At 42.0% G+C, this 13135-nt stretch overlaps 1 protein-coding gene across 1 annotated transcript in view; it reads left to right on the top strand.

Annotated features, from left to right (window-relative positions):
• The first annotated feature begins 314 nt into the window (after window positions 1–314).
• Window positions 315–13135, top strand: part of slit3 (slit homolog 3 (Drosophila)) — a 265906-nt gene continuing 253085 nt past the window's right edge. The window contains 1 exon segment of the mRNA XM_073486879.1: window positions 315–655. Coding sequence (XP_073342980.1) covers window positions 465–655 — 191 coding nt within the window. The 5' untranslated portion in view covers window positions 315–464.

Below are 13135 nucleotides of genomic sequence, written 5' to 3'. Positions count from 1 at the left end.
GTTCTCTGGAAGGAGGTTACACCCGAGCTGAAACATTTTCACCTTGGGAAGTTCAGGAGTCAGGCTGAGTTTGTGAATGGGGGAGCGTTTGGGGAGACTTTTACGCATCGAGTTGAGTGACGCGCGGAGAGATGTTTTAGAAGAAAACTTCATCTTTTTGGTTATTGTTTTTTCTTCAGCAAGTGTCACATCCACAAATCCTCGTTTTTCTTTCTTTTCTTCAATGGAGAGGCAGCGTTTTAAGGAGATTCTGACTGATCGAGCCTCTTGTTGAGAGAAACTTTGGTGAACTTCTCCAACAGCGAACTTAATTTGATTTCGGCTCTCATCACTTCTTCTTCTTCTTTTTTAAAATCCGGCCTTTCTTGACCTTTTTTTGCGGGGATCCTTACTTCCACATCGACTACCTTCACCCCCGCGGATTTTCAATTAACTTCGCTTTGGAAGTAATTTGAGTGGATATCATGCCTCCGACCGGACCCGAGAAGCGGGCAGCGCTCTGCCGGGTTTGGGCTCTTGTTTTCGCGCTGCTGGTGTGCGCTGCTTCGGTGACTGGATGCCCACACAAGTGCAGCTGCTCCGGGTCGCATGTGGACTGCCAGGGTCTGGGTTTGAAGACTGTGCCTAAAGGAATACCGAGGAATGCCGAGCGACTGTAAGTGAAATCTTAATGACAGTTTAAGCAAATCTTATTGTCATCATCTATCATGCGCCATGTGGCCGTATTGTGCGCTTTTTTCTTCCTTTCATTTTCCTCTCATGATCTTCTCATATTCCTGTGGGGACACCTTTGAATTTTGTGCAGCGTGCACATGTAAAACTTAGGTGAGGTACGAGTTATCAGAGGTTATGCAGACAGATGAAAACCTAAGAGCACTTGGACATTTCAAAGTACAGAGGCAACCTGTCCATTAATGTTTAAAGATGCACTATGTAGTTTTAGAGACTCAATTCCGAGAGAAGATAAAGAGAGAAATGAAGAAGAGAAAATGAGTTATGATTGATTTTCATCACTGAATGAATTGAACAAACAACCTGCACAGTTTCATACAGTTTTACTGAGTTTATATGTGCAGGACTACCTTCTCAGTAGCCGTCTTTCTAGATTCAAACAGTGTTCTGAGGACCTTGTTTCCCTCTGAGGGTTGCATGTTTACTCAGTAATGGAAATATATCAATGTATCTGAGTTTGAGTAGCTTTTCCAAAACTACAGAGTGCACCTTTAAGTCAAGTTAATTTTAATTTATACAACGGAAAATCACATTAAAAGTTATCTAATGACGCGTTTTGATTGGAGCAGGTCTGGACCACAGTCTCCCCCCATGAGCAAGTATGTACATACGTGCTGTTTCCTTGTGTATAAGTAATGTATCATCCTGCTGAGTGACTAAATTGACCCACAATCTGTGATCAATGTGATCAATTTTATGTTCAGACCGACATCCATTAGAGACTGACTGGTATAACTTATCATTTTGCTGCTCTGAAGTAAAAACACTTCTATAAACATTAAGTTAAATGAATTTATTTGGGTTAAAGTGAATTTATATGGGTGCTTCAGACTTTTATTGGCATTTAAAGCTCAATAAGTCTGATTAACAGGAAAATGATCCATCATTACTACTATATTACCTATATACGTATGCAAAACGAGGGGTACTTTCCTGAGAAAAGTTACAAGTGTTTTATACCTCCTGGCTGAAAGCGTATACTGCAGCCACTTTGGTTATGGATGGTGCACATGAAACTGCCCTAAAATTCACCAGTGACCCCAGTGAATGGAGGCAGTAAAGAAAAACAGTCCTGAAGCAGCTTTTAGAGTCAGCATTTAAGTTTTAAACAGGTCAAAACGAAAGGTGAGAAGAAGCTGTGAGCTCCTTAAATCTTTTTATATTCCTCCACGTTCCCTTCGCTGTTAGACTTTCCAAAGTTTTTCACAGCTTCATGAAGTTGGACTTGAACCTCAGTGATTTGTGTGAAATCCTATACAATGTTTTTTCCCGTAAAGAAATACGTTTAGTGCTCCCCCCCCACAACCTGGCGACAGTAAGTTTCAAATGATATTCATTCCTCGGGCAGGGACAGACCTCTGACAGATGCTGCTGCCACCTCTAGTCTGATCTTGACACGTATACACCCCCGCAGCCACACACATGCACTCCCACAAACACACACACCTACGTTGTTAAGGTATGGAAGCCATTATGTGTGATAACGGAGCAGCCAAAAGCTCCGCAGGGGATCAACAACAGACCTAACCCTGAGACAACAAACACAATCAGTAGGCTGCAGAAGGAAATGGGGGGCCGTGCTTGTGGATGTGGATGTGGGGGGTACTGGTGGATATGAATTAGCATTTGTGCGTGCATTTGTACTTTTACACAAGTTTGTTTACATGTGTATGTTTGTGTGTTTGTCTGCATGTTTGCGCTGGCTCGTGTGATTGTGCCGCTTGCGAGCGCATGTGTGAGTGTGAACAGCGAAACCCCCATACCTCCTCCATCCCACAGGGCTGCTGTGACCTCCCAGGACCTGTTGGCTTTTACACAGCAATCCCCCGAAGACATTTACACCCTAGGAAAATAAATAATTAGAGCGGTCTGTGATGGGGAGGTGGGATAAGGGGGTCCCCTGCCTCTCGCTGGGGTCCCCGGGGTGGAATATTTGGGGTAGCAGCGCCCCCTCCCTCCCCTTTCACTCCAGAAACTATGTGTTTATGTTTCCCTGATTTATCCAGGTCAGTGTTTCAGCTGTGACTTTGGCCCAGAGTTGCTCTTTTCCTCCCTCTCTGCCTGCCTTCATCCTTTCTCTCTCTCTGCAGATATATTTTAGGGAGTTTGAGATGGGAAACATTAAAATGGATGAGATTTCAGCTCTAAAGGTTACGGCAGATGGGAAACTTTTGGGAAAGAGAGATGAGCATTATTGCCCTGAGCAGGGATTTGGGTTTGACAACTAGGATGGAAGTCCATGTGGACGACAGATTCTGGTGACAAATGTGCCGAGTTTGTTAAGTTCCGAGTTTAAATGGCACATTTGCATCAAAGTAAAGTTTCCTAAATTCTTTTATTATTTATTTTTTTTAATATTTCCCCAACTTAACCATTCAGTAGTTTAGATTTTTAAATCATTGTATTATGTTAGAGTTTTTACATGATCAATGATTTTGGAGCAACATTTTGTTTTCAAAACATTTATAAACTCATCAACCAATATTAAGTTATGAATGTCATGCTACTGACGTAAATGACTTTTGTTACGACAGTGTCAATGTGAGGGCATAAAAGAACCTTTTTGAAGGGAACAAAAACTGGCAATCAACATTAAAATTAACCGAAGAGTCATAAATATATTCATATTTGTTGAATCTGTTATTTCAAAAGTTTCCTGGCAGCGAGATGTTCCGTTTGGTCGAAAAGCAAAGCGATGTCGCAATGTTGAGGTAACTGGATGGACGCTGGTATGCATCAGTTTGGCCAATAAAACAGTGTACTCTGACACACGGGCTTAAAGGAATACTCCAGTGAAAACCTGTACACAGTATCGAATGATCACACCTTGAAGGCTTCAAAGACAGCTCTGAAAATTATGTCGCTTGCCCTCTTTTGGAGGTTGTAGTCAGCTCGGATTCAAAACACGTTCATTGGATTCCCACGATGACAAAGTCCAGTCGAAATGTCCACGGAAACTTCCAAAGCTTTAAATCACTATTGTACAGTACCATAATCACTACTCTGCTGCAAGTCTGCATGATCGGTTTGTTCCAAACACTCATAATATTGCTAAATACAGTTTCTATTGTGGTAAGCTGTTTACCTTTGTCACAGGCAACCCTGTTTGCTTATGTTGATTGCAGATGGAAAACAGAACAGGGCTCTTGCGTGTTTGTAGCTCTTGGAAGTAAAAAAGTCACCCTATATTTGATCCTGTTAAAAATCTCAATGGTGATCCATCTCGCATTTCCTTTCTAATTTTGATGTTTAGTTTGTTTTACATGCAGAAGTGAAGGTTGAGCCACAAACTGAAATGGCACGCTTCCTTGTCATTTTTTTCAGAAATGTTTAAACAAATACATACGGAGAAATCCACATAAGAGAGGACCAAGAGTTTTCTCCATCAGTGGTAGTCACAGACGAAACCACAAGACATGTGGCTTTTGCGTAAGAGAAATGACCCTCGCCTTATCTTGAGTGGAAAATCTTTTTTTTTCGGCTACTACTCCAGTGCTCCTTTATCGCCCTCTCAGGCCACATGTACCGAATCGAAAAAATTCAGACAGACTGTGGATGTTACTGAAACATATCACTGTTAGGTTAAGAAGAAGTACATGACACAGATTTAGAGAAATCGGGCAAAAGAAAAAAGTTAAGGACCTGATGAATAACCTTCAGATATATGAATATATGTAACTTTTTCTTTGAATGACTCTGAACAGCTGCCTAGGAGGAAGGAAATCAGTCAAAATGGGAAATGGTTGAAAAAATCACCAGTTTGGTCCCTTAAGCTTTAGAGTTAGCCCCCACTTACTCTCTTTATTACACACAGTACGTAACTTTGAATCCAGTTCCCTTCCACCACCTCCACGAGTAAAAGGCTGAGAGCAGTATTCAGCGCCAGGATCCACCTGTCATAACTACAGAATGAATCTCTCTAAAAGCCTCAGTTTTCTTCACTATTGTAAACAGAGCGTTTGGAAAAGGTTAACGAGAGAAAAACAGTGGTGGCCTCATCTGTTCCCTCAACACATACACACACACGCACTCGCAGGCAGCCTCGCAGATTACCTCAGGCCAGTCAGTGCCGTAATGTCCTCCTTGGGAAGCCACTTGAGACCTCATTTGCATCTAATTTGAGTGGAGGGTTTTTTCGGGGGAGGGGGGGAAGGCTTAACAGGCTTAACGATGCTGGCTAAAAATGAATTGGAAAACAGGCACAGCTTTTCTCTCCTGTGTCCAATTCACACCTGCCCCACAGGGACAGCACAGACACACACACACACACACAAACACACACACACACACACACACACACACACACACACACACACACACACACACACCCTGGAGTGTTGATTTTTTCGGAGCCTCAAATTCCACACTGTTGCCCCAACTGCTGTGAAAATGTAGGGAAATTGAATGCTGTAAACTCTCGAGGGGGACCAATTGATTGAGCTGCAATCAGGACGTTTTTGTGCTTAAGTGTGTGTATGAATGTGATTTTTACATCTATACTTTTGTGTTTGCTTTTTTTAAAATCCACTTATATGTGTGTAGTCTGCATGATCGCATCTGATCTATATGACAAACTGAGTGTGTGTGTGTGTGTCGATGTGCGTGTTTTTCAGTTGAATGAGTTCACTGCTGGAAGCGGCGAGCTGCCTGAGCCAACTTTACACAAACTAATTCTGATTTTAACTGCCTATTTTTCTGTTCCCTCGCTCGAGGAAGTTTTGGCAAGGTTTTTACGAGCAACACCTTCTCTGCTTTCTCTAGCCTCGTCTGGCACTTTCCCTCTTCTGTCTTTCTTTTTGATTTCCCTTCCCAACTCTTCTTCTCAACCCTAGCTTTGTTTTTCTTTCCTACATCTCTTGCTCTTTCCCCCCCATCCCTCTACCTTCCTTTTTTCTTCTTTGTGTTATTTTCCTCTTTTTTCTGTCTTCCTCACTCCACCTTCTTTTCTTCTTCTGCCTCTCTGCACCAGTCTCTCTCTCTGACCTCCTCCTCCCTCTCAAACACATGCACACACACCTCCAGTTTGCCAGCAGCATCTCTCCAGTAGAGTTTTCACAGCTCCCATTTCCCCTCAGCGTGCCAACCTACCACGGAGAGCAACAACAATACAATCCTGCCGCTGTGTGTGTGTGTGCAGGCAAGAGTCAGTGCTGGTGTGTGTTTTTCGTGTGTAGAATGTTCCAGCTTCAGCTTCTGGCTCTTATCAAACCTTGGTGTTGATTGGTCAATGGACGCGGTAACCACCACACCCTCAGCTATGAGACGGTATTCCACGGTGGGACTGGAATATTTCTGTGTGTGTAAATGTGTGTGTGTGTGTGTGATATTTGGATACTTCGTTGCTAACCTGTGCATGTGGCGGACCAGCAAATTTGTGCTGACACAGTTCCCGTCTCCTTAAATTTGGAGCACTTTGACTCGATCAAGATCAATCTGTAATCACCAAAGTACTGAGCAGTTCCTTTCAGTTGTGGCCCGAGCGTTCGACTGAAGTCTGTGCAAATAACGTTTGTGTTGTATACAACTGCTAGCCACAGCCAAGAAGTCATATAAGTCAAAGATGCATTCCAGCCGTTTTGATAGTTCCAACAAATCTCCCCCGCAAGCCATACTGTTTTGGTAATTTTCCAACTTTTATGGAAACCATTAGTGATATATTTTGTGTGTGCAGTATTTCTCTGTATATGTAAACTACTTTGAGGGAAGCTTCAGTCAGCACACATGCTTTGGTAACTGTTGAATAGAGGCCATCATTCAATGAAGAGTGTTCTTTACTGTTATCGTGGGTACGATGGTGATGTAATACATCTGAGGAGCAGCCGAGTGTTATTGCTATAGCAGACAAGTCTAAACTAAGAAGTCAAAACCACAATGAGCTTGCTGTTCTCACACAGGCTCTTAATGTCACGCCTATCATCTGTGGCCATCTCGTGGTGAGCATTTTGTGCCCTTCCAACTATGTTTTATCCAGTGATGGTATGCCAGATGGCACAAGTGAGGGTAACCAATATTTAGGCTCCAGTTCTAGGTCAGTGGGTGATATTCTCCGCACCACGTTTCTCCAGTGTGCGGGCAGTTGACCTTTCTATATAATGACTTTCAGTCCGCCAAGTAGGCAGCCAGCTGGCACTGACAGGGGGCTCTGCCCTTCTGGGAAACAGAGCAAGCTGGCAGCATTAAAACATGCAGACATACACTGTATTCACACGTACTGCACACACAAACAATATACACGCAGAGCGCCTAAGGTGCACACACTCACTCAAATCAGGCACATATAGGCAGACAGTTAAAGGGTAACTCCACCAATTTTACACATTAAAGTGTGTTTACAGGGCTTGGGGAGTACTACTGCATATGTGAAAAATAGGAGTGGAGGAAGCTGCATGTAATCTGATTAAAAAAATGCCGCCAATGTAATTTGCATTGTGGGACATGTAGGCGACAGGTTTTGAAAAGCAGTCCACTGGTCTAGCATTGTACTCATTATGGTTAGTTTAAAAACAAATGATCAAAAGTCATACAGCAGAGATAGTACTTTTAATTTTGTATCTCTTGCGTTCTTCTTCCACTTCAAAACCTGCTGCTTACATTACCCACAATGCAACAGAATCACTAATTGACATCTCTGGAGGCAATTCATCAGAATACATGCAGCTTCCTCTGGAGCAACAAAAGACTTTATACTACTTTTTCACATATGCAGCAGTACTCCCCAAACACACTTCAAACGTGTTAAATGGGTGTAATTACCCTTTAAAAATATGTATTAATGTACACATAACTGTACTGCACTGACAGCCCTATTCCTAACCTAAACTATCACATCTAAACCCCAACCCAGCCTCATTGTAAACCTAAACCTCAAAGGAAGATTTTGGTTTATTGCAACTTGAGTCTTGGGTTTGTAGTTTTGTCCATTGTTTCAATCTGTTTTACTCATTACATTGACATATCACATTACACTGTGCCAAAGTAATGACTGATATCTAGAAACATTGCTGCCAGGAAGCAGAGAAATGAGGCGTCAGATGATCAGAGGTTGCAAACAAGCCAACAGTTAACCAGATTATACAAACCACGTTATTTGGGCGATAAGCTAGAAGTGAGCATGTGTGTGCACAAGAACCGAAAGTATGGTAGGTCAAAGTTGGACCACAATGAAGGCCTCTTAACTGTGATGGATGTTTGCAGTGAACAATTTAGGTTATTACTTCACAGTTTGCCTTCATTTTCTCTTCAAAGTAAGTTTTTCTAACCTGAGGGGTTAGTTTTTAAGGCAACCTGTGTGATTGTCTGACAGCTTGTGGTCTTTGATTTCTTTTTTTAGTTGCAAGATCTCAGCAATTAACTTGGTGTGCAGAGTGATATTATACAGATAGAAGTGAAGGTTTGATGGCCAAAACTACTAAAATAAGACCCAGGGTGTATGAAACTAGAATTAGAACTAGAAAAATAGTCCTCAAACAACCCTTTGAAGTAGCCAGGACCAGCCAAAATGTCCTCACTCCCCAAAAATATCCTCACTCTCAAGGTCTTAAAAATTGGTCCTCACAGAGATGCTATGCACTCAGACGCATGTGCTCACACAAAAGCTGTATATTTATATCCCAAATTGAGATACATAGACATGCATGTTAGCACATAAGAGAATTTATGCATGCGGCCACACACGTGCAGTGCACACTCATCATTAGGCAAGTGCAGGCACAGATACCCACATATACACACAGTACGCGCTCAAGCTTTTACCAATTTAAACATGCAGTTGGTTGTCGTTTGGAAAATTTGACATATAACGAGAGAGAGAGAGAGACTTTGTGACATAGAAACTACCCCGAGTCACGAACGACCTTCTGTGACTTTCTGCTGAAACAGAAGTCCTCAGCCCCGGAGGACTTCAGAGTGTGTGTCATGTTATAACGCCAGTGTGGGTTTGTGTGTGTGTGTGTGTGTGTGCCGTATGCTTGGAGTCGTTTGATGTTAACAAGCTATGCCACTGTTTTGTTAGGCCACTGTCACCAAAGCAACACATTATATCCCTTCTGCAGGGACTTTTTCTTTTCTCAGTGTGTCTCTCCCTCCACTATATGAGTGTGAATACTTATTTGTGTTTATTTGTGTGCACGCAGTACGTGTGCAGTATGAGAGTGTGACTTGCACCGTAATTTTTCCCTTTTCAGTCCAATGTTCAGCAAAGCTCAAAGTGACAGACTGTTTATGTAAGGCTGGAAGCTTATGGAGAAACTGGTCACCGCTCTGAGCATGTGTGTGTTTCTCCATCTCTCTGCCTCTCTCAAGCTTTGTCTCTATCATTCACTCTCTCTCTCTCTCTCTCTCTCTCCGTCTCTCATTCATCTAAACCTCTCTCGCTCTCCTATCCCCTCGTTCACTCACATCTTTTTTTTTCTGACTTGGCCTCCGATGAGGAAGCAGCAGTCCTCGTTCTCGTCAAGTGGCCTCTCAGCGGCCAAATTACCCCACCACCCCTACCCCATTCACTTACAGTACAGCAGTAGTAAATCTAGACAAAAGCAATGCAGCCCTATAAACTCCAGCAAAGAAAAGAGCTAACCAAATACAGCGCTGGTTTACAGCCCTTTTGGCTCGTGGCTCTACAAGAAAGGGATGCTTGCAGGCGACTCCCTAATGTGGTCAAGCCTGCGTGGTTAACAGCGACACCAAACTATGAATTTCCTGAGGTTGAGCCGCATTAACATTGAATAGAGACTATGAGGGGAGAGACGAATAGATTCTGACAGACAGAAAACAAAAGCAGTAGATGATAAAACACAGAGAGGAGAAGCATTACTCCCCCGGATTTCAACAAAATCCGATCAGTCTGGGATATTGAATGCGAAAGATGCTTTGAAAAGTAATTTTAAAAGACAGACATAAGCAGGAGCAGAACAGAGGAGAGGGATGACGATGGATTTAAAGCTAAATGGTGGATAGAAGGTAGAAAGTCAGACAAAATGGCAAAAAATACTGACATGAGAATAAAATTGAACCAGATTTAGAGTTCAGGAACTAAAGTCCCTTTATGGAGTGAAAGTGAGTGTCCTTCTCTGTAAGTAAAATATTTTACTGACTGATGGCTCCTTTGCCGTCATGGTCTCAGGTCCCCTCCTCCTGCCTTTCCTCTCCTCTTTTGGGTAAGAAGTTCTCCCATCTTTTGTTTAATTTCTCTTTTAGCATTGTTAGCATTCTAGACATTGCATGTGTCTAGAATAAGCCAAGATTCTTACCCGTTCTGATTAATGTGTGGTGATGAACTTTTGCCAGAAAAAATGTTAAATGTCAAGTGTCAGAATGTTTTCCACGAAGCATTCGGAGCCTACACGAGAAATAATCTCCCACAGTGGGGTCAGTGTTTTGCTGTCCTGGCTGTAAAAACCCGTCACACCAGGCAAGCCATTGTCTTCCAGGCAGATTTCGCTCAGTGGTGTTAGCAAATGTTTGCTTTAGCTGTGTAAATTCTGCTGTGGCTGAGTTTGATGGCTGTCCGTAAGCATATTACTAGCTTTTAAGCCAGGCTTGAATTATTCAGTTGCTTTTTTTAAATTTAGATTCATTTGGTTACTGGAGATGTTGAGCGTTTATATCCTCCAAACAACAAACAAACAACATGATTGATGTGAAGACTGTGTGTGCTTGGTTTTAAAAGGCTGTGTCACCAGCAGACATATGAGTTCCAGAAGGATTATGTTTGAGTTATGTGTCGCTATGATGGGAGTTTTATCCATCACTTGGACAAATGAAAGGAGTGAGAGTGAGAAGCGATGGGCTGGAGAAAATGAAGTGGAGACTAATGGAGTGAAGAAAAGATACAGATAGTGAGGTATATCCAGTTAATGCATCCAGAGAGACCAGCAGTTGTTTGGTCTGTACAAGAATCCCACAAAGATGATTCCTCTGTTGCTTTCCTTTGTACAAATCCCCTCTTCAGTGCTGCAGCCAGGGTTTTAGAAAAACCAGAAACTAGTGTTGTGAGTGCCAAATTGAAAGTTTTCAAAAAACGTTTTTGTTTATTGTAAATGTTCCACAGTTCTTTTGTCTGACAGCCTAAATGATGTTGTAAAGCTTTTGCCACACTGAATTAAATAAACCTGGTGGTGACACATTGAATCATTTTGTTTATTTATGTTTGCCCTGGAAAATATCAAGTTTATGGATACTGATTTTATATTGGTCTGAACCTTTTGTCTGTACTCGCTTGAACACAAGCCTTTTGCCGTCCGTATGATGTGAGTGCCCAAAACTTCTTAGTGATGATTGCTGTGTATCCCCGAGAGCAGTTCTGTAATAGGAGAGAGTTCAGTACCTATTAGCATCACTATGACGGAGATTCAAAACAGCAGTAAACGGTTGCACAGGAGAGACCCAAAGTTTTCCAAATGCTATAGACTCTTGTAGACAATACATGGTCTGCAAACAAAGACAGGGACTGAACATGTCATTCTTTTGACTACTCTCCATGATTACATATTTGGATATTTTGATTTATGTGACATATAATCGTTTATACAGCAACAAAGAGGATAAAATTTAATTTTCTAAGTTACTCAGTCAAGGTCTCTTCTTGTAGTCATGCATTCTTCATCCTAAGCTTGTTAAACTAAATATGTAAACTGCCATTTTCTATCCAGTTTAATGTCAACCAAGACAGTTGTTTTACCAGCTGGCTGAAGCTAAAGTCTGCCTCTCATATATTCATATATTCTCGCTCCAAACTCATGAAATTCGGCAGCTTGGTCAGTGGCCTTAAGCTTCAAACTATGACACTGCACCTGCCCCTGCAGTGTCAGTTTTGAGTGTGAAGGGCTCCGTGGTGTGGTTTGAATAATACATAATATGCAACGTCCGGTTAGACTTTCAATATAAAGCCTGCCGACAAACAGTTCACATAGTATGACATATTATGACTTTTGGACTTTGTGTGTTTGTGCGTGTTCTGGTTAGGTTTTGACAACTACAGCTACTTGGTGAGGTTTAGACTCCAAAACTACCTGGTTAGGTTTAGAAATTACATCATTCTTTGGGCTAAACTACAAGTAAGTTACCCAAATGACGTATCTCACATTATTAATTAACGTGACATCACTCACGTAAACCTAAGAGACAGAAGTTTGACATTTATGTACTTTAACTTGCATACTTAACATTACATAAACAGGAGTTATGGGAAAGTGTCGCTACAGCGTGTCTACAGCATCAGACTTAGAAGCGTAAGGCCGCTGACCAGGCTGCTGTATTTGATGTGTTGGGAGTGGGAACTGGCTGTAGATATTTCACTCTTTTACTTTTATACTGATGAAACTTTGCTTGAAATCTGAAAATATGTCAACACTTTCTTTTTTTTCCAAGTTTCTGTATTGCCGCACTAATTCATTTCTACATGAGGCCTAGTTACATTCCCCATAACTCCTGTTTAAGGTTTCTCATCTATTTCTGATATTTGATCACTTAACTCATTGATCTCGGTGCCCAGTACTGTATTCAAAGTTTTAATGTGCTTCCAGAAAAAAATCACAAACACCAACTACTTGTCTTCAACCATTACTGGATGCGTGTTTGGCTAGCTGTATAGACATGCACCTATGTGCAAAGTAAGAAAAGGAGTGCATGTTTAAGTTGATCTAATTAAGTCATTATGTTTTCTGTCCTGAATGGTTTTGGCTTCAAGCTGCCTTCTCCCTCTGTCCTGATCGGACCCCCGAGGGTTTAATCTAATGTAATGCTGCTGCTGTCTTTTAAGCTTCATATCAAGTGAGGTAACAATTAGTGATTAGAACCAAAAAGTCTGTGCAGGTCTTCTCTTGTCATATCCAGAGATTTGAAGTGGATGGATTACGGTTGTAACGCAGGCTGATGGTGAAGCAGCTTGACGCCTGCCCCCTGCTTCTGGTGACAGACGCGCTGTAGAGCGTGGGGCTCACAGGAAAAGGAAGAAGGCAATTAGGATTCCTTGCGTAACTTGGAGATTTAGAGAGCGAAATTGAGCATACCTAAGAGAGAGAGAGAGAGGGAGAGAGAGAGAGATGGATGGAGAACAAGAAAGAGGGAATGAGAAATTGAAGTGCTACAAGAGCTTTGTGGAAAATAACAGGAGATTAGGACAGGAAGCAAACGCATTCGGAAACGAAGCGTTGGACGCAGAACAACAAAGGATGAAAGGGAAAGGATGGAGCGATAAGGATGCAGTGCCTGATAGAGTGAGAGAAAAAAGTAGAACGAGGAAATGTCACAGTGTTAAGAGTTAGAACAGAGAGAGGAAACTGTTTGCAGTAGTTAGTCGTTATTCCTCTTTTGGGTACGAGATTGAAAAAGACAGAGGGCAAAGGTCAAGGACAGATTGAGATAAGGGGACGCAGAGAGAAAGAGAAACACAACTGACCGGCCG

Source organism: Pagrus major, chromosome 18, assembly GCF_040436345.1.
Source record: "Pagrus major chromosome 18, Pma_NU_1.0".
In the NCBI taxonomy this organism is placed as follows: domain Eukaryota; kingdom Metazoa; phylum Chordata; class Actinopteri; order Spariformes; family Sparidae; genus Pagrus; species Pagrus major.
The sequence above is the reverse complement of the archived record's forward strand: the minus strand, read 5'-3'. Positions and strand labels throughout refer to the sequence as shown.